This window comes from Netta rufina (assembly GCF_964035555.1).
Source record: "Netta rufina genome assembly, chromosome: 2".
Classification (NCBI taxonomy): Eukaryota; Metazoa; Chordata; class Aves; order Anseriformes; family Anatidae; genus Netta; species Netta rufina.
The window spans coordinates 24,839,524-24,862,725 of NC_140124.1; the positions used below are offsets into that span (position 1 = coordinate 24,839,524).

A 23,202-nucleotide genomic window follows, 5' to 3' on the forward strand; every position below is an offset into this window, starting at 1 on the left:
GAACATGCTTAAGCAGTTCAAAAACTGTGGTTCTGCTGTTGAACATCTGTTGCCAGATGTATACCTAATTTTTTCAAAATGCAACCTTAAAGGGCTATGTCTGTGAAAGATTAGCACCTGTAGGAACAGCTAATTCAGACCAAATGAGTGCATGATGAAACTGATGCTAGTTAGAAGAACGGCCTACAGGATGAACTGGACTACAGATTTCTTCTGAATTAAAAGCTACCTGTTCCATTCAAAGCACCAGAAAACCTGTAGGCGCTGTTATGTGTTATCACTTAGCTATCCACTGGAAACAAATGGGAACATATACTTCCTCTTCTGGGTAAGGACATGCATACAGTAGCTCACATATCAATGGCCTGATTTCTAGTAGGTCACAGTACATTTTTTCTTGGCCATCTTTTGGCAGACAGATATTGATTATCATACTAACAAAATAGTTTAAATTCTTGCAAATATAACTTGAATACACTCTTTTGCTTCTGCTATGCAGTCTCACGAGGACCATAGTGGAGACACTGAATTCCAACCTCAGCTGTTCAACTGACAGTTCATCACATCTCCTGTGTTGAACCTCTTATTTAGAATGAAAGTCTCAAGTCCCTGGAAGTCACCTGTCAAGGTTTATTTCACAGGTAATACAAGGAAACACTTGTACATGATCACTGCAAGAAGTACAAAGCACAGAAGCCAGGAAAACCCATGCAATACCCTCTCCTTGCCAGTTTGCAACACCATCTTGCAGAGTGATCACTCTGGCTAAGTACTTAAGTGCTGTACTGTACACATTAACAGAGATTAGCTCTGCCTCTCTTTGTGCCACTCTGTCCTACTGAATTGTTTTTAGAGAGGTTACAATCCTCTTTGAAGTCAGGGTTCATTTCAACAATGATTTCACTGAAGCCAAGACTTTACCACACGATCCATCTAAAACAGTTTTTCTTTTAACTCAGTAATAGAAGCTCAAACTTTCCTTTCCAGCTTCAGTTTTTGGAGACAGCTCAAAAACAGGTGTTCCTGTTGCACTCATCTGCTCAGCTGTTTTTTTTTTTTTTTTTTTTTTTTTTTTTTTTTTTTTCCCCCTGAAACCACTTAACCATATTTATTCCACAATGCTCTGAAACAGTTGCAGAGCTGACTGCTCTTTCCTTGCTCACAAGTAGATATGGAAGCTAGAGTCAGGTGGGGACCCACCTTCTTCCACAGACCTATCATAGCATTTGGTTCTGGATTCAACACAGAAGAAGTACACACGATGGATCTGATGGCTGCATTTCAAATTCTACTAATAACCTATGGCTTCTTCGGAAAGTGGAATAAAGACCTACTACGTTTAGTTTGAAAGATTCTGTATAATTATTCCATACAGTAAAAAATTGTATCTAAGAACGAATACAAATGCATTGCTTGCTTTTTAAAACCAGTTAACTGTTTTGTTTGATTAAAGGGAGCCTGTAGATCCCAAATCCAGTGCTCATATCACAGCATGATCACAAGATGAGGCTGTAAACTTTGACTGTATCACATCGCTATACATTATCATGACTAACAAAGTCTTGGACTCATGGCTTTTCTGCATACAATGATGCAGCTCCTCTAATTGGGCACATTTACACCATTCAAAGATTATTTCTATGCTTATAGCTTCTTGTCCTATGTCTGCTTGGTCCCACCAGGGAACTTGTACCACTGTAGGTATTTTAGCAGACTCACACATCTTTTACCACTGCCACACTTTTCAGACATAGTTGGCAATGCAATGCCTGTCTCACATGTATTAGGAGCTGGTGGAGTAAGCTGAAAAAATGAGACAACTGCTAAAAGCATGATTTAATATTTAAAAATGAATAAATAATAACCTCATACTATTTGTGCCAATCTTGTGGCTTATGAAATTCTGGGACTGATGAACTTTCCAACAGCAGCCTCATTAAAACACCATGGAGCTGGTGTGTGAATGGTTTCAGTAAGAAGTCCATGTGCATGGAATCAATTTCCTTCTCAGCTGGATGAAGCAGGGGGAACTGAGATAATACTGTTTTAATTTTGGTTTGGGGAGGAGGAAAATTTTTTGGGGACAGGATGGTCTTTCAAGTTTTGGGTTTAAATTGATACCTGTGATATTACTGAAGATTGCACATGCATTCACTGTTCACTCTCAAAGGTAAGGCTTTTTCAGCTTGGCTGGCTATGAACATACTACATGGACTACAGAAACCATTTTTTTGTTTTGTTTTTAGCTCTATATTTACTACAAATAAAGGCAAATTTGGTTGTTCATGCCATGTTATAGTTACATTTGACTAGCTGGAATTACTATATAGATATTTGACTCATTACTCCAAATACACACCTACTAACACCCTAGTCTATGTGATTTCAATCCTGCATAGGATAGTCATTTTGAACTGGGCACGTATAGGTGCACTAAAAAACTAGGTTGTTTCACTCAGATTCAGATTCCTGTCTTCTTCCTCTCACAGGTGTTCCTTTCACACCTTGATTAAGTACTACCTAATCCAAGCAAGGAGAGAGACAGTCCTGCCCTCCTCTAAAACACTGGTCATGGCTTCCTGCTTTGGAGCTGCCCATGGTCCCTGAGCCAGCTGGAAGAGTTTCGTGTGTCCAGACAGAAGTGAATGCCTACTCCCATGTTTGCATTACTCATTAATGAGTTGTCCGCTGAGTAGGAAGTACAAGGTCCCTTCCTACTGGCCAGGAAAATGCTCAGTTTCATAGTGAAATCTTTTTATAATTAATCCTTATTTTTATCTAAACATATTACTTTACATAAACGTGTGAGATTATTGCAAATGGCTCAGGACTGTTTGGACTGACACAAGACATGAAATGTGCCAGTCTTCCAAAGGATGCCATCAGTCCTGCCAGCTGTATTGGTGAGGGATACTGTAGCACACAAGGGCATACCACACTGGTTTCCTTACTGGTTATTATTATCAATGCACCTTAGCTTTTAAATCATCAAAGAGGAGCCACTGTGACTAATACATTTACACTTTTGTTATCTAATGACAGTCCACCCAAATATGGCTATAAGTGACTGCAATCTACTTGACAATACATGAGGTGAAAAAAACCTGAAACTACCATTAAAGAAACTTGTATGTAAGGTTTTATTTGGGGCTGCTCTCATCAGCAGCTGGGTTTCAGGATGTAGTCTTTGTGCATTCACGTGCCCATTCTTCATGCCCACAAACCCTGATGGACTAAGACACTAGTATGTACACATGAAAGTGCAAAAGCCCACAGATCTGCACCATAATGACAATGTGCAAGTTTTAAATATAGCTGTGACTTTATACAAACGTCAGATTTCAGGACCCTGCTTCTCAACTGAGAAGCGTCATTTGGCAAGATGAACAAGCCAAGATGAGAAAAATGTTCACACTTACTCTGGGTATAGCTAGACAGAGATTTATTTATTTATATATGTCTATGCATTCATATATGTATATATGCTTTTGCATGTTTTTTTTTTTTTTTTTTTTTTTTTTATATATATAAAAAGTTACCTTTCTAACATTTGCCATAAACTGGTTTGGATTAAGTGTGGTTGAAATTAGATGAGGTGTCTTCCACTTAGAGACATAGTAATCAGAAACATAGGGACAGCAGATGATTCAAGCAGAGCTCACTGCTCTCCCATACATGTGCAAGAGTAGAGAACCCAGACTGCATTTGCAACTACCTACAAAAAATGTATTCTAGTAAATTCTAGTAAAAAATTCTAGTTAAAAAAGTGTTTGCACTTTTGAATGTTTGCTTGGCATAAGTGGCATTCTGATACATTTTGTGATGCTGTATAGTGTTTTATTTCCAAATCAGTTCCAGCAAAATATCTGTGATATGAAGAGGCTGAGAGCAGTCTCAGGACATTTCTTAAAATAACAAAGCTTTAAAAACTTTCAAAAAGGAAGAAAAATAGAGTAGGGAAATAAGGAAACAAGTAATACAGTAAGAAGGTTGTCTAAGTGTGAAACCAACATACTCTTCTAAGCTTTAGCTACACTGTCATATGCTTATCCTATCAACACTGGTGGAAATGCAGATGGGTGATTACTCAAGGGCACTACCATTTTCCAGCAGAAATAGCTGTTCCATTTATTCAATCTTTTGGAAATAATCCATGGAGTTTGCAAAATTTTACAGTTTATTGCTACCAAGGTCACAGTAACATGTGCTTTCTTTTGCAATCCATGAAGAAAATCAGAAAGACAATATACATCATACAGAGTATTGCAACATTAACCCGGTATAACAGTCCATGGAGATAGCGCTCAGTGCTGTTCATTGTAGCTTTATGGAAATGAAGCTTTAGATTAGTCTTCCAAATCATGCTTGTATACTGCAGTATGTGAAAGTCATATTGCCTCCAATGAAACAACATAGTACATACAGACTTGGCAGATTTCTGACTTCTACAGTTTTTGACTGTCTCCCAGATTTAGGGCTGAGAATGTCAGACTGACCCTGCATTTGGCAGGAATAGTAGAAGTCCTGGTTTTATCAAACTCTGCTTCAAGTCAGATCTTATTTCCATTAAAAAAAAATCTCTGATTTTGTAACATTAATGTAATATTTGTATTTATAAACAAATAGAAAATATAACTGTCCCTAATTTAATTTACTATGTTGGGTTTTGTGATTTGGAGAGTCATTGAGGCTCATACATCACAAAAATAAAAATAATTTAGTAATGCTTGCATATGGTAATATTTCTTATCTGTCAGAATACCACAAATTAAATGAGAAAAAAATTGGTGTTTTGAACAAATAATAAAGTTCTATGTTCATCTGTTTGTCCTGTATCATTCTTCTCATAAATCCTAAAATGAAGTTGTTGTCTCTGCTGCTTAAATCAGAAAAAAATATCAATGGCCTAATGCCACTGTGAACCTGGCAGTGTGTGGTATAAGACTAAATCTTGTAAAGATTGCAATGGAGGGCTTAACTGATCCTCCTAAAATCCACATTCTTCTTTCCTCTCATTTTCTGACCTCATTTCTGAGTCACACACAGAGGGTGGAGTGTACTAATTCTACCCAGGCCATTTGACCAGGCAAGAAGCCCAAGAAAAATGATTTTTCCATATTATTATTATTATTTTCCACATTAATAAATAGAGGAGTCCCAAAATTATTTTGGGAGACTCCAATTAGTATTTTGAGCTTCACATTGCAGAAATTTATTTCAATCTGCTGTTTTTAAATAGTTTTCTCTCAAGACCCTTGCAGTATGGTTTCTTCTTGTAAATTATATTGATTTTGTTTTTTAGACCACATAGTGTATCATTTTCTTTACATATATTCTTTGATCTCACTGTGTAGGTGTTACAAAATACTATATACAGTTTCTCTACAGAGATCACCTAGACAATCACACTTTTTTCCAGTAAGCTCAACCAACGTGTATATTATCAGGTTAATATTGAAACAGGTCTATCTTGCTAAGGTTTTTGTGGGGTTGCTCCTTTCCGCATCCTACATAGTACAACTTCCATTTTACTGCCCTTCCACAAGGAAAGAACAGCACATGTGTATTCCTCTCACATTCACAAATCAACTCTATCTAGCTTTAATATTTTACAGCAAAAACAGTTCTGACAGTTAATTGAATTGAATCAGAAAAAAGTCATTATTATTATTATTTTATTACATTTAACTGTCTCTGTTATGCTGCACCCTGGAAAAATAACTTATTCTTCAAAAACTCCTACCTCTGTTTCTGTGTTTCTGGGAATCAACTCTTTATGGTGACTTTGAAGATCATGGATATGCCAAGAGAGGAGGAGGACTGCAAGCAAACAACTGATGGGCTAATGCACCAACTCCAGAGCAAGAAGACTCTGCTGAACACTAGGACTTGCCTTCTTCAGGCTAAATTCTTTCCAGAATGCAGCTTTACTGAAAACAATCACTAGCTCCTCTAGGCCTTATTTATCTACATTTGGATTCAGGTGTAACAGGAATACAACGATGCTCATCTGGGCTTTATCAAGAGCTAATGGAGACTCCCATTCAGAAAGAAAGGCTCCAAGGCAGAGGAAAGTATGAATTTGCAATGGGTGCTTATGTTCTGTGCTGTAAATGAAACATCCTATCAGTCCTTTCCAATATAATCATGGTCTAAGGTATTGTAACAGAAATCATTGCACATTTTTTAAATTTCAAATTAAACAGTGAAGAAAATATGACAGCATTTCTTACTTTCGACGGAACATTTCTGCAAATATGCAGCCAACACTCCAAAGATCCACTGGTGTTGCATAGCTGGACTGAAGCAAAACTTCAGGCGCTCTATACCACAAAGTAACAACCTGTAAAACAAAAAGGAAGGTAAGATAGAGCATGCTTAGTTACAGAATCGCAACCTTATAAGTGTTGCTGTACACAGATCCAATTTAGTTTCATCCGAATTGCAAAACCTCACAGATTATGGCAAACTGATTTGACAAGTGCATAGAGAAAGGTCCTGTATGGAAAAAGCTCCTTATGTATAGCTGCAGTGATGATGAGTCAGCAAGTGAGATCACTTCTCCAGAACAGTGCATTTCACAGCATAGCAAAAATACAGTATCATTGTACAGCATTGGTGTGATATCACAGCACACTATCAGAACAATTCTTTAAAGCTTTTGAAACTTACAGACCCCAAACATTTTCCAGTAGAGCTTCACACTCCCCATGGAACAAACATTAGTTAGTCTGTTGAACAAGGCCTGCTCTTCTTAAACACTTTTTTTTGGACCCCCTAGGTGTTGACACCAAAATTGGAAACCAGTAAATTAGGAAAAATGTGGGTTTACCTATAGGACAAAACAGAATGTGTAGCTAATCTTTATCCTAAATTCTTCATAGTTTGTTTGTTTTCCTAAAGAAATGGGGTTAACTGAAGTTTACTGGCCAACATGGGTAAAAACGTCCTACCCGTCTCAGAAGTTTTGTTCATGTTGAACTGAAGGCACTCATTATTTTATCATTTGGATGCAGATTAAGTTAAAACCTCCCCAAAGCTGCCCATTACAAAAGGCCCAGTGCTGCCCAGCGTGGTGTCCTTGCACAGGGAGATACTTTAAATTGTTGTTGTTTTAACCAAGGAACACAGTGCTGGGACCCTTGGCGGGTTCCTGACCTTCACAGTTTGTGACCGTCTCTGCCCACGTGCTGCTGGTTACACCAGCACCAACTTCTCTCACAACTGATTTCCAAATGATTACAGTTTTTTCCCAGGGACATCTGACACATAAAGCGCCTGCTTTAAGGCAGCTGGTCATGTTGCAATGTATTGTAGAGACACAGTTGGAATTTTACCGGCACCACTCCACCGATGTACTTTGATGAGTCCTGCACATTGGACCCGCAATGGAGATGGGACAGCTTATATTTATCCTTTTGTTTCCCACAAGTAGACCAAATACAGATGAGGCAGACTGTATCTTCAGTCTATTTACAGAAGAACACAAGGAGCTTCCTTACAGCCCCGTGTGACCTATTATGTTGCTCAAATTTAATCTCAGAGCTACAGGAGTATTCTGCTCCTGACTGCAGTTATAATCCAGCCATAACAGATTGTCAGCTAAATGGCAATATATTCTTAGCGTATACTATAATTTAAATTTCCATCAGTATTAATCTACAGCAGGGAGGTTCTCAAAAATTAGTGGTTTCTTTCTCCAGCTAGCACAAAGCATTAAGAAACAAGAAATTCATGAAAATTCATGCGAAGCATGAAACAAAGAAAAAAAAAACATTATTGAAAAGAAACAAGTTCAAAGATGACATGAAAATAAAAAGTATGTTAACTAAGATAGTTAGTTCTGAATTTGAAAACCAGTACCCAGAAATGTGTAAGGAGAGTGTTTTATTTTTAAATTATAACAATATAATTGTCTTCTAAGCAAAAATAACAATGGAAGTAATCAGCCGAATTTGCTGGTCAAAGCCAGCTGAAACAAAAGCAAATACAGTATTTATTACAATCATTACATGCCCTGACAGCCTTTGGAACTACTGAAAGGCTTTTGAAGGGAGGTTCATGGATATTTGCACAAGTGGTCATATTTGCTAACAGTCCTTTTAAACGCTTTGATCTTTATTCATAAAATTTGTCTTTGAAACAGTTCAATAACACAGTGCAAAGTACTGCACTGGCAATCTCCACGTACAGCTACCTGTTCACATAAACAAGCTGGGCATTATTTAACTCCGTTGGACTTGTTTACAATTTGTTAACATATCAATTATCTTTTCCCAAAATACTTCTCTCTATATAAAATTAAAGTTTCTTCAAAGATTTACTCTGGGGAAAGAAGACAAATGTAACTTGAGGTCAGGGGATTTTTACTGGCACTGGCCTATCTGAATCAGCGAGAATCCCTCCTAAAAATACACATATTTTTCATGGTGCAGATATCTCTCTCAAACTCTGATTTTCACTTTCTCAGGAAATCTGCTGAAAAGCTTATTGAAGAAACACTGCTTTCAGGGGTCAAGTATAACAATTTCGGCTCATTATTATTTGACAGTGGCTGGGTGCTGTGTCAGGAGCAAGAGCTGTGCGATCACTGGATCTGTGGAAATACCACCAAACCCAGTGATTCTTCATTTGAGACCCTCACAGCTTTTCTCATAAAGTGAAAAGATGCTTTATTTTCCCCAGTTCCACCAAAGGTTAACCCCCTGCACTTCTCGTAGGCAGAGCACTGGGGGATGCACGGTTACGAGACACTTTGGTGAGCACTTCTGATGAGGTGCGCCCTGTGCTGAAGCCCCTTTCTCAGGGAAATACATCAAGGTAGGGGGCTGCTCTTTTCCTTCCCCTTCCTGAGAGGAGCATCACAGCTCGTGGCAGGCCCCTGGCCGCAGGCTTGGGGGAGTGGGCCTGTTTCCAGAAGGCCACGGAAGCACGCAGCACGTCTGCTGCTTCCCCCACGTGACGGCGTGCTGGCACAGCTCCCCCAGCGCCTGCACCCTGCTGCTGAGCTCCACGCATGTGTGAGCAGGGCAATGGGAGATTCTGCCTCTGAGTAATTTGGAAACCTTAAACCTTAAAAAGAGTTATTTCCAAAGTCTCGCAGCTGAATTCCAGCAAGTGCCTTTTGGTCGCTTTATAGTCAGAGAGGAAGTAATCTGTGTGGAGCTGTTTTGATATACTCTGTCGTTACGGTAATTATAAAAGTGATCAAGTAACCCATATGGTTTGTAATGTGCAAGCCTGTGTTCTGAAACATGAACTTGAAAGGGATCAAAATTTACTAAATGTCACTTTGCACACACGTAATGCCACAGATGACTCGCCTGGTGCTCAGGGTCTTCTCCTGAAAAGCACAGGATGAGGCAAATGATGCAGTGGTTTTGACACACAGTTTCACACTCTCTTTCTCTTACCATAGAAACCAGAAAAAATATTTGTGGACATTCCATTAACATTTGCAGATAAGTAGAAATGAAAATTATTCTGAACACAGGATATGGTGGCTGAACAACTAGATCATCGCTTCCTCTTTAGCACGGTTCTGACTTAGAATGAAAAAATGCTTTGCTTAGGTAAGCCACACCACCAGTGAGACAGGCTCTCCCTGCAAGACTTGCTCATGATAAAGCCCTCCTTTTAGGATCAAAACACCATGCTTCTGCTTTGTTGCACTTCACTTAAATTCTGCCTGCCCTGAAAATCTGCCACACACGCACTGTGACTGTTGGTGTTCAAGCTGTAGGAAAAGGGGTTCGTGCTTACGTGCTGATGGAGATCCTAAATGTGGCACAAGGCTCCTAGCTACCTCTGAGGTTGTAGGCTTCAGTGACCATGTTGCATTTTAGCCCTCTCATCTAATAAGCTTCCCTCCATTGTCTCCTCCTTCTTTCCCGTCACCCTGCCTGGCCTCTTTAGCTCCTCTCATGCAACAACCACGTTCCTCTCAGCTCTCCCCCTACCTCCCGGCTCCTCTCCCATCTCAGCCTTTCTGCCACATGCCAGTGGCCCCCTGATGTCACTGAATGTGCCTAACCCAGTGCTGCTCACATGCAAATGCCCAGGTGGACATGGCCTGATGCCTACCACTTACCATGTGCTCTACCTTCCATCACGCTCCCTGCCTGCTCCTGTGCACCCCCAAGCTCTCCAGAATTTCACACTGTCCCCTCTTCTTCTGAATGCCTCCAAATATTTTTGAGCCAAATTATCTCTTGTTCCCCCTTTAAACTGCCTTAAGCTTTGCAGCCTGCTCTGTCAGTTCTGGGGGTACCATGATGTTTATATTTTCTACGGATTAATTTATGTACAAGAAAACTGAGAATAATTTGCACACTGGGACCTAAGGGAGCAGATATACTCCTTTTCCAGTGCACATTTTATATTTTACTACCCAGATAAGATGGGATGATAGCAGATAAAAAAACAGTATCAGTAGCTGCAGATCACTGCTTCTTAGCATTTCAATGTCAGTAGGTTTAGGCACCACATCAGGATGAAATTAAATGAAGCATATATCTGAGAGACATTAGAAAGGAAAGAACATCTGCCAAATTGTGCCAACACTGTGTCAGACTCCCTGAAGAAGGAAACGTGCTCAGTGAGATGTCAGGGGAAAGCTGCATTTAGAGTCTGAAGAAGAAAGATAGCTTTATTTTCAAATAAAGCAGTCTGCCTTATTATACCTCACAGACGTTGCTATTTGGGACCACCTAAGGCCCAGGAGTTTCAGTCCTGCACTTCATGATCCCTATTTCTGATGTAAAATCAGATTAGTAGTACATATCTGCTCACTAGTAGTGCAAACACAGGATCTAGGCATCGTGTCTGTCTCATTTAATTTCCATTTACTTTACAGAGCAGATTTTCACTTCTGGATAACTGCTTAATTTAAATAGATCTGCACATTACACACAGCCCATTCCAAATATAGTTGCTGTCTGAATAGCATACAGTTCAAAAAAGACAAAGATAAACAGAGGTTTAGGGATGGGGTTGAGTAACATAGACACAAAAGACTACATTTCGGTTTGCCACAGACTTTAAGTACAGACCAATGCCCAGTTGCACAGCTACAGGAACAAAGCAGGGATCAGACTGTAACACAGTGGCTATGTCTGTGCTGGGAAATTAAATGGGACAGGAAATGTTCCTTTGGCACGGAGACCAACAGGCACAGAGTGGCCTATGTCCATGTTACTAAATTCTCAAGCCTCCAAAAAAAGGTGACCGCATGCAAACTGCTTATTGGGAATGGTCTCTGGTCCATGCTTAACTGCCTAGGAACTGTCTGGGGGAAGGCTAGTTGGCATAACTCAAAACTGTGCCAGGAACCATTCTAATAATTTAACAGTATAGACAATTGAGCTCCAGTACCCACGAATGTTTCCTGGCACTCTTTATTCCACCAGCCAGTGAGTCACGCTGTGGCTCCGGGTCTTCCTTTCACTCCAGAGAGAAGGCATTTTGCTATGCTTCCCTCATCTCCGCTGAACCAGAGGGGCTCCAGGAGGGTGATGGGCTGGGGGATCATGGCCCGCTCCTCATCCCACCCAGATTTGCTCAAGGGGTAATGGCAAGCCTCGCAGGGAAGCTATTTCCCCTCTCTTCCCATTTACAGGGCAGAAGAAAACTGGGCTGTTAAAACTGGATGCAGCCAGATCTAAGATTAAACATGGGGTTTAAAAGGTCACAAAAGTTTGCATGTAGAAACCAATGAAAGACATTGGATGTCATGAAAAGAGAGAGTAGTGTTTCTTTTGCTTTTGTATCCCATATCCATAACTATTGCTTCATAGATGAAAAATTTTATTCAGATATTTTCTGCTTCATCTCCCAATACATAACGCAGCCTAGTTCTTCTACAGAGTCCTCATAAAGAGAAATTAGAGCGAGATAGCACCTGAACAAGGATCCATCTCACATAACATTAGGTATCTACATCTGAGCCAGTCAAACAGACTCCCTTACACTCAGAGGCAAGAAGCTGGTATTCCCAGGGTGCCATTCAACTTATTTTACAGTGAGTGTGTTGTACTGGTCAAATGAACACATGCTGTAACTGCTTGCTGTCTGTGAGGGGAATCTAGCTGACTGGCCCGCATGTAGACATCTTCATTGCAGACATCTAAAGCTGGATGTGATTAATTCTACTCCGATTATTTCTGAAGGGACTTTGAAGAGGCCTGTAAAACCTCTTAAGATATTAACTTTCATAGACATCACTCCACAAAAGCAATTAACAGGATGCTTAAATTCTTACAAAGTATCCTTTAATCCAAATAAAGTTCTTCCAAATCTTTTGCTTTTGTGATTGTGGTTTCTACTGTACTGTTTTTTGGTGCTGATTTTGTTCAAGATATTTGCCATTAGACACTGGCTCGTTTTGTTGTTTAAAGCAATTCAGCCTCATGAAAGATTATTTGTAACTTTTTAAAAAGCTTTTAAACTCAGTTATTTTGTTCAATTCTCATTAATAAAGCTTTCACACTACCTTTGAGGAATCTTTTACTTTTTCACTTATTTTTGTCCTTTATTTTTTTTGAGTAGAAATAAGTGGATGTAACTGTAACATATATGGTGCAGCATGCAGAATATAGTTCTGTAGTGTTGCTTTATGGTTCCTCAACATCACAAAAAACCTCTCTATTGCTTCAAACTGCTCAGGAGGGTTTAAAGTGCAATCTTTAAAATTTCATGATGGAGCTGCTACAGCATGGCTTCTTATTTAGGGCTGAGAGACTAAAATGACTTGCCTAATTTTCTTCAAACTGTGTAGAAAATTTTTCTTCAGCTGTGTAAATAAGCCTGACACATTCACCACAGACTGGTGGAGAAGACTGAATTACAGATGGCTAAAATCGGGGCTTGCATATTGATTGAAGCCTGGCTTCAATCTCCACTGCAGACTCTCTCTCTAATGTACTTCGCTCTTGCTTGCTGGAAATGTTGTGCTGAATCTCCACAGAGTCTCAGAAGAGGAAATGTAATGTCTTAAATGAGAATGCTTACAAATGCCTTGCTGGACTGACAGTGTAGCATTATTTAATATGGATTCAATGTAGTATTAAAAAATACCACATTTCAGTACCTGCGGTCTGGAATAGTGATTCACAACCAGCATGGGGCAGGGCAGAGGAGGCAATCCAGAAGGTTGGTGACCCTATATAAGGAGGAGATGGCACTTTTGCGGGACTTCAGGCTCTGACATCTACCTTGTGTGCTGCTCGGTGCCTGCCCGGGCAGCCCAGGCGGGCCCTGCTCCACGTCCCACAGGCAGGCCTTCAGCCTGGGCACGCCTGCCTCCTGTCCTCCTGCACCCACATGTCCCTGTCCCTGGCTGCTCTGCTCCAGGAGTGGGGCTGCTCCCCACCTCCCCTTCCTCCATGCCCACCAGAGGCACCTCAAAACCCTGCATCAGCAGAGTACACAGACCTCTTATAGGTAAACTGTGCATTTGTATGTGGGGGGGTCCCAGGAGCCAAGGGAAGGGGTAGCCTGGGCTGTGTGGAAGGGGCAAGCAGGGAGAGATGGAAGAGGAAGAGAGAGGTTGATGCCTCATTGCATCCTGCAGCACCTCGCACAGCAACCCACCAAAACACACCTGTCTAAAAGGTGTGATAAGGCCAAGATAAGTGGTGGTAACATGAGCTTTTTAGCCTTGGAAAAATGACTTCAACATACTTTTCATCCCTGGTGTGGAAGAGGAGCGTGCCTGCTTTATTTGATGGGGACTGTCTTAATGTCTTTTCCTATAACTGTGCCTGTAAGATTCACTGAGTGTTCTGTGTTTGTAAAGAGCCTGGGACTCTTTAATCTATCTCTGAAGACCTAATGTTATTGCTAACTGCAATGGAGACAGGTAATAACCTCTACATTATACAATGTGCTTTAGTTCCCAGGGATAGTATCAGTCTGAACATAATATTAATATTAATATCAATATTAATATTATTATTGATATTGATATTGATATTAATATTTATATTAATATTCATCATCATCATCATCATCATCATCATCATCATCATCATCATCATCACTGAATAGTGGTTCTTCCACTACTATATAACCACTTCCAGTTTCATTGCAGATATAGATATAGGTATGGCTGGTTGCAATGTTTCTTTCTTAGAGAAAGATGGTATTTTTTCTTTTTATAGACACATTGAAATAGTTTCCCTTTTACTGTAAAAATGAATCAAACTACCCTGGTGGCTTTTAGAAAGTAATTCATTCCTTGACTAAAAGATGTATATATATATATATAAATATGTACACAAATGACATCTTTTTGAGTCGTATGGGTCTTATGAAATGCACACGGTAATAACAGTTTTATCTCTTTATTCATATTTGTATCAGTTTTAGAGGCAAGCTTAATTACCTGCTTTGTGAAAAGTAGAAAGATGGTTCTTACTATTTCATTAGTTAAATGATCAACGAAAAAAACATCTATTTATAGAAGAGAAAAATCCTGATCACACATACCACCCACTACCAAGTTGTTATTTTAGAATGTGAGCTCTTCTTTTTTATGTTAAAACATTTGTCCTTTGATGAAAGCAAGATTTAGCATCAACTGTGAGATAACTTAACATATAAAGAAACCATTCATTTCTTTGATGGTTTATACACACAAAACTGATCAGAATTTTGCTTTTTTATTTCTAGGAAGAACCACATAACCAAGTGTGATGGCAGTGCTGGAGAATATTTCTAGGTACATCCGTTGTGAGCATGACTGCATGTTAGTATATGTGTATGTCTGTGTGTGTGTATGTGTGTGCGTGTTTGCACATCATACATGCATATATAAATACTTGCGGAAGACACTTTACCTACATTCAGTGGCTTTTACCTCAAAAGTCTCTGTGCACTAAGCAGCTGCGTGAAACAGCTACTAGAAAGGAAAAGGCTCTTAAGATGATGTAATATTTTCACCCATTAGTAAGAACACAGAACTTATCTCAAAGATAATACAAGGAAATATATTTCCATTAAGCACAATATTTCATAGAATTCTGTACTGATACCATACAGAGAACATTTCTTAGAGAATACCTAACACTTCACTTGAAAAGTGTTTTATCTCTATATAAAAATAAAGAAGCAAAAATAACATCAGTATCATCACAATACCTGGTTCAGAGCACATGGAAATGTAAGAAAGACTTGCCAATGCTTGCTATGTACTAAAATCAAAACCACGATGCCTTAATCTCTGAGGTGCAGAGCAGCCTTCCATGGAATATGGGATGGCTCAGGTTTTTACAGAAGTGGTCAGCTTTGCATGCAATAAGGCCTTTCTTGATATTGCAGTTTATACAGAGATACTTAAAGGCATTGAGAATGACGGGCTTTACCACTCTTCAGTCCTGCTTCAAGATTCAATAATCAAATGAAATTTGTAGGCTGAAAGAGCAAGTTCTAATAATCCACCTCAGAGCTTAAAAAAAAACACAAAGGCAGGAGGAAATAAACACCATTGGTTTCTTATGTAGTTAAGTCAAACACCTACTAGAAGAAAGAATTCCTCGCACAATACCAAAAGAAAAAAAAAAAGCCTTAAAAAGATGGCAGCCTGTGTGGGTGCCTTGGAATGCACATCTTGTTCTGGATCTGACCACAGCAATCTGGCCCATTGCCACTCATGTCATTCACCTGTTGGCATTAGCTAGCTGAGGAAATGGTTGCAATTTCTAGTATCTGATCTTGAACTTGTTCTGGTTGCTTTGCTCTGCTCTATGTGTTTAGGTAGCTACAAAACCAACTCAGTACCATCCATATTCCCACTGAGCTGGGTAGCATCCATCTTTTCTTTGTCTCTCACCTCACTTATGCCCAGTCCCTGGGAGAACAAGACCATGTAGCTCTAGCTTGTATCAAGGAGCAAATCATGGCTGGCTCCAAGATAAGGGGATGCTGAGATTTCCCGAAGCTGCCCTTGTGACTGCCTTGTCTCTTTCCGAGTTCATCATGGCTAGACTAGAGAATCCGAGCCTTGCCACTTAGGGTTTGGCTTTATAACGAAGACCAGCTTTTCAATGCTACTAGAAAACCAGTCTGGTTAATAGAAAAAAGTCTCCCCACTTCCTGAGGCACTGTGTTAGGCTTTGGTTCTCAACAGAGAAACCTAAATAAAGCAAAACCATGAAGGCCACCACAGACCTCTCTCCCATGGAGCTTGGGTACTCTTCTATTTCAAACCATCTTTAACAAAAGGAGATGATGCACAAACAAAATTCAGTCTCAAAGAATAGAATAAATACTGCCAGTTATCTAGGTGATAGGCTTTACTGCGGACTCTATGACTACTTCCAGGTGGGAAAGAAGGTAGAACTAAAAAAATAATAATTTTTCTCATTAAAATTTGTAATGAAATATGAACACCAAAAGTGGCCTGAACAAATGAGTCACTTTCAAAAAGATGGAAAGAATCCAAACCATTTACAGGCATGTGTAACTCCTGGATGACAGCTTAACACAGAATTCTGCTAGGAGCTGGAATTGTTATAGATTTTTATGAAAAAAAGTTTTCCAGCTTGGGACTTTATAGAAGGGGAAACTTGGTGCAAGCAACTTCTACAGGATACAGTTTTCATTCAGTTGAGAATGAAACTTATGAGCTACTGCTGTGCTTTGAGTTAATGGCAAGACTTATATAGGAAAGTAAAGACACAAATAACAGTCAGTGCATGCAAGTAAGAGAGTTTTATCTTTGCATCTGCCAGTGTGTGCAGAGGATGTGTGCATCAGCAGGTTAGCTGCTGAGTAAGAGCTTACCTAGCCTTCATCCAGAATGTGCAATAAAATAAAACATGTTATAAGCTCAGTCACAATTAATCTCAAAATATTTCTCCAAGTGTCTTTTGTACTGAAAGTCTGATTTGGACAAGAGTGTCTTTGGCACATCTACAATTAAGATATTGGTCTGGGTAACTTTCAAAGCTGGTACACAGGAGAAATCTCAACTTACTTTTCCATAATGAGGCTACATTTTAGCAATCCTTGTTAAAAAATATTGTTGTCACTTTGGGCTCTCTTTGTTGATATGTCCCATCAACTCCTAAGAGAAATACTCATTTACCCATAGCACCAAGCACTGTAACCTTTCCCAAGCAGCATGGTGTGGTACAGTGGAAGCTCATACAGCACCTGATACAGTGTTATGCAGCCACACAGCTCTCCTCCAAAGAAGACTGGTGAAGTGATGTCCCTGCTGGAAGTAGAGGCTTGTGCTGCTAGTGATACAGGTTCTAGCATGGCTTAAGGAGAGGCCTGGAGGCAAAGTACCAGTGTCACTGATAGGATATTAAAGGTTTGGTGGAGCAACATCTGTCAATGATACTCATGTGAAGCAATAGTTTACAGTTAAACCTCCTATATTACAGCAAAACCCAAAGGGAACCCAGGGTTGCAAACAAGGCAGCTTCTCTGCAGTAGAAGCTCCTCTTGGGGATGCATCTGCCCTCACTACTTCACAAGGGTGTAAACTTCACTCCTATTATGACAGCTGACATGAATGCAGAAGGATAAATGAAAACAGAGGCTTGGAACTATAAAGGTTTCAAAAACAACAAAACAAAACAAACAAACAAGATGAACTTACTGTTTGCGATGGACAGATAGGTATATGTGTTTATACACGAGTGCATCACAGATCATTAGAAATGAGTTGTGGTTTGAAGTAAATATCAGCAGGACAAGGACTGGCTGTAAGCCTTTAATTCCATGGCAAAGCCAAGGACAACATAGAAAGGACAGAAAGGCTAAGTGGAGTCTTCAGGGTGTCAGAATATCATATTTAAATATATTTGTAGGCTTCAGACCCATCAAAATGTTGGACGCTAGCCACTGACTTTCCATGGTTATGAGTTTTGTAGACATCGTTGCTCATTAAATTCATTTCTTAATCTGAAAATGTCTGTGAGTATTCAGTGTAGATGGGCACACATATATATAAAGACCTGCATCGCAGAAACAAGCATCTGTGTTTCAGCTGAAGCTCTACTGTGTGATGTATGTTTAGGCAGACAGATACTCTAGATACCTGAATGTTCTCCTCAGAAGTCCATACGGAGTCCCACCTAAGTGAAGCCCATGAGTAGGAGTGGCAGTGAAAGCAATACGTGTCTGCATCCACATTAACATCTTTTACAGATGTTATTATGTTAATCTCAAAGTGGAAACACAGCCTGAAGGGGACTTAACAGGCACTTCCTACGTCCAAGAAAAGAATTTGACCACTAGGCTAGGGGCTTTTTGGGTGACAGCTCTTTCCTTGCCTTTGCTGAAGCCAAGTCACTATTCTGCCAGGAGTATATGAGTCATGGGGCAAGACTGTGTCTGAAAGTAGCTGAGTGCTTAAGGACAATCAGCTGGAAGGGGCGAGGAGCCGAGTTTCTGGATACTGCTCTCTGGAATGTGTATGCATTTTACATTAGACCAACACTGGATAAAAATAAAGTCAGGCATTAATTACATTAACCAGGCTGGAGTCTACCTTGGATCTAGGCAGAATGTATTTTCTCTCTCTGACTAATAGATGGTACTCAGAAAAGCTCTAGAGGATGGCACTCTGTTTTGTTCTGTGGAGAGAGAAGCAACATCTCCTCCCTTGCTACTCGATACACCACTCATTGGCCAAAACTTATGATTTGCAGTACAAAGCAAAGCACAAATTTTTAAAGAACCCCAAAGAAATTTTTGTCCATTGTTAAGTGCTAGAGGACTTCTTATACTGATCTTATGAATCAGATGATTCAGCAGAAAAACAGAAAGTTACTGTTGGTCCAGTACTAGAACTTGCAAAGCTTTATTTCCCAGCTTTATCTTTAAAGCTTGTATTATTATTTTTGGTTATTTTCAAGAAGTCAGATTCTTTAGGAAATTAATTATGGATGGAGTAGTTGGGTGAAAAAGATCTGACTTAGTCTAAATGGCTGAGGACTCTTCCAGAGTGGTAATAGTCTTATAAAAATGTAAAATGTTCTATTGTGAAAATGATATTGCAGAACAGCCTTTTACAGATGACTCATCTCTCTCAAAATTGATACAAAGCATCTTATTTAAGCTAGAGAGATAAAAGCTTCAGACAATACAAAAAGGAATGCTCAAGGTAATGAGTGCTTTCATGTTACAAGTTCTCATGTCTGAGGGCACTGCATCAGGCTAAAGGACAACGAGATAAGAACAATATTGCTAGTTACTAACAAATGGCAGATAAAAGAGCTCTTCTGGGTTCTGATGAAGTGACAGCATTCTACACATTCCAGTGAGTTGAGAAAGTTTGCCTGAGAACAGCAGCTATGTTACATGAAGTACCACCGAACAAGCATATCTCTATGTTTTCAAATTCCAGCGTGAGTAATGGCTCTTTCCCTCCTCTCTCAAATTTGAACAGAAGCTCCCTCTCTCCTTCTGCACATGCAGGACTAACTTGCCGTGCTTCAGTGTCCATTAAGAGGCATAAATGTATATGCGGAAAGTAAAGAGAAGTTCTGTAGGACTCCATGGCCGCGAGCCAATGTTTACAGTCCCCTGGGTGGGAAATGCCGGGTGAAAGGCTCTCCATGGCAGGCTGTAGGAGTCTTTGCTGTTGCCGCCAATGACCTTCTGCCTCTGTTTGCAAAGTAGCTCCCTTGTTAACCCCTTGTACACTGTGTGCAGAAAGGTCTAAGACAGGAAACACTTTCTCTAAGAGTCCAAATCCACTTCCAGGCATCTGTTTGACAGACTCTGATTTCAGGGCTGGTTAAGGAAGTGTGCACTAATATGCACACTCTGCTTTTGCTGTCTGAGCTGCTGCACTGAGACATATTTTTAATACTCCAGAATTGGATTTAGCTGTGCTCTGGATGTTACAAAGTGAACATTTCCAGCTTCAGGCATTGGACATCAGTTTACAGGCACAGGGATCATGAAACACAGGCATGCTCAGCCTCCAGGAGAGAAGGAAACATCCGATTTACACAGAAATGCTTTAGCTTTCCCTAACCAATCAGTAGCAATGTTGTTTGCTGCTAGTGGCAATCCCTCCTCCTGGAGACTCCTGGGGAGGAATGATGCTCAAAGGCAGGCTGAACTGTCACTGGTGTGGTGGAGACACACCATGAGGGAGCACCCAGTATGGAATGGAAATCTGCTGCTTTAAAAGGTTTTGCCTGAGGATGAAAAATACATGCAGGAGGTCTCCTCCTGAGTCATGTCCCTTTTGCTGCTCTGTGAATCACTCATGGATCCTAACTGTCCAGGAAGAGTCCTTATAAAAATGATAAAAATAGACACACACAAAAAAAGGTCTTCTAAACTGTTTATCTCAGTATGTAATCCATCCTTGAATAGGAAGAATAAATCAAATAGAAACTAATACTTAAGAGCTAGTGTAAGTATCCTAATGGTCTGAGAGAGGGAGCCAAGAGCCCTTGTGACAACGTCAGCCTTGCCACCAGTTGACTAGATTGCCTTGGAAAAATCAGTTTCATAGTCTATGTTTCCCCATCATCATGATGAAGCTTGTGTGTGCCTTTTCTTCAAAAAGATCTGTATTGAGAAGAAGTCATTCCATGCATAAATCTACCTGCATATTCATTGCAAGGAAATAAGAGTGCCCATCACCTCCAAAAAACTTCCACAGCATTAACAGCCATATACAGGTGGCAATATATTCCCCCTTCAATGAACTTTCAGAGCAATTCATGTAAATAACATGCTCTAGTCACCAGGAAATCCTTCAACGTATGACTCCATGGGTGGTGAGGAGGAGAGGAGAGAAAAGCAGAACTAGAAGCTAGAGTTCCTGTAGAGAGACCAGGACTATGAGCATGCAGCTCTCGGACAGGGGCAGATCAGAAGTCCCTAATGATCCTGCAAGCTCCAAGGGGTTAAACTTAAAGGTACACAGAAGGTTCACAAAAAGCCGATAGGACCTCACCTATTTCTCTGAGGCAAAAATGTCATGCACGAAAAAGCTAATGTTATTAGTCTGTGTTAAAGAAACAACAACAACAAAAAAACAAACAACAACAACAACAACGACAACAAAAACACACAACTGGAGAGGCCATAAAAGCACTACCCTAACACTGAATACACACTTAATTCCTACTTATTTCAGAGAAAGCTTTGGGTGGTTAGAGGAAGACAACATCAGACAGTGGAATCATGTACATCCATTTCTGCCTTTGTTTTTAATTTTTATTATTTTAAAAAGTAATTTAGAGGCAAGAAAGTAGAAATACCCTATATTTTCTAGAGAGTATAACATTCCATTTAGCAAATACTATCTATTTTTCTTGGAAAATGGCAGTCTGCAGGGAAAAAGATTTTTTTTATAATGGGAAAAAAAGAACATTTATTTTAGCTTTTTTTGGTTGTTGCTAATATCATGAGGTTATGTTACTGCTGTTTAAAATCATTAATGATTGTGGGATCAGAAACTAAATGTTTACAAGAGTAGACAGTCTGATTGTTATTAGAAGGATACTCTCAGGCTGAATTTAGATCCAAGTTAGTTTTTGTAATATGAAGCTTTTACAAAACATGGGTCTAAATGACCCCTCCTTAAGCTTTTTTTTTATTTACAAAGCATCTTTAAACACCGGATAAACATAGTTTTGTTTTGGGCTACTGCAAGAAAATCTGAAAATGAAACCTGTTTGAAATTAAGTAGGAAGAAGGATAAAATAATCTATCATCATAACCCAGCAAAAGGAAAACAGAAGTGAACAGCACAACTATTGAAAAAAACAGAATGGATTTTACATCTTTTCAGATGCAGGAAAGGTGTTATCAGCAACAATAAAAGAGGCCTTTATTTCTTCTTCTGAATAATTGAAGTGTTAGTCTGGCAATATGCCTTGAAAGCAATTATGTGGAGACTCAGTACTTCTTAAAACAATTCTGGGTATAATCTTCAGCCTGAAAAATAATGCAGGGTACTGCAGATGACCTCTCTTAACTATCTTACCATTTCTGTCTCTAGGACTTGGGATGAATGACAGTTCACCAGGAAATGCTGTACACAGGAATGTCATGTACGTGTTGTAGCTCACATGTGAGGTACAAAAGTAGTTTTAATCAATTACATCTCAAGGAAGTAGACTACTTACCACTCCCATAATAACTGATCTATAAATATACTTTTTTTTCAAAGTTTAAAAGACTTGCCTTGTTTTAGACTGGACAAGGAAATGGTACATTTATGGGAAAATGAAGCCTATTCTAATTAATCTGACTTCCAGTGAAGTATTACATATTTTATGCCGAATAATAGCTCATTAGGTTGCAAAAAAATCAGCTACCCAGACTTATGCAAAGTGTTTGACACTGTCCCACATGACATCCTTGTCTCTAAATTGAAGAAATGTGGATTTGATGGATGAACCACTTGGTGGGTAAGGAATTGGCTGGATGGTCACACTCAAAGAGTCGTGGTCAGCGGCTCAATGCCCAGGTGGAGATCAGTGATGAGTGGTGATCCTCAGGGGCCAGTATTGGGACTGGCGCTGTTTGACATCTTTGTCAGTGACAGTGAGATGGACAGTGAGATTGAGTGCACCCTCGGAAAGTTTGCTGGCTGACATCAGGCTGTGTGGTGCAATTGACACAAAGGAGGGAAAGGATGCCATCCAGACAGACCTGGGCAGGCTGAGAGGCGGGCCTGTGACCTCATGAAGTTCAACAAGGCCAAGTGCAAGGTCCTGCCTCTGAGCTGGGGCAATCTCAAGCAGAAATGCAGGCTGGGTGGAGAATGGAAAAGAAAAAATAAATATCAGGCTGAGAGAGTAGAGGTTGTTCAGCCTGGAGAAGAGAAGGCTCCGGGGAGACCTTATAGCAGTCTTCCAGTACCTAAAGGGGGCCTACAGGAAAGCTGGGGAGGGACTTTTTATGAGGGCATGTATGATAGGACAAGGGGTAATGGTTATAAAATAAAAGAGGGTAGGTTTAAATTAGGTATAAAGAGGAAATTCTTCACTATGAGAGTGGTGAGGCCCTGGCACAGGCTTTCCAGAGAAGCTTTGGATGCCTCATCCATGGAGGTGTTCAAGGCCAGGCTGGATGGGGCTTTGGTGGGAGGTGTCCCTGCCCAAGGCAGGGGTTGGAACTGGGTGATCTTTAAGGTCCCTTCCAACCCAAACCATTCTATGATTTTATGAAAATTAGGACTTTCATTTTAATGAGAGAAAAAGACAATATCTAAAG

General features: G+C 39.9%; 1 protein-coding gene across 1 annotated transcript in view; it reads right to left on the reverse strand.

The window, feature by feature from the left end:
* The window catches only part of CDK6 (cyclin dependent kinase 6), a gene marked incomplete at its 3' end in the record, with an annotated part of 127,310 nt that overhangs the window by 24,052 nt on the left and 80,056 nt on the right, over positions 1–23,202 (reverse strand). Inside the window, exon 5 of the mRNA XM_084281537.1 lies at positions 6,234–6,343. Within this exon, the coding sequence (XP_084137663.1) occupies positions 6,234–6,343 (110 nt within the window). The remainder of the gene's footprint in view (positions 1–6,233; positions 6,344–23,202) is intronic.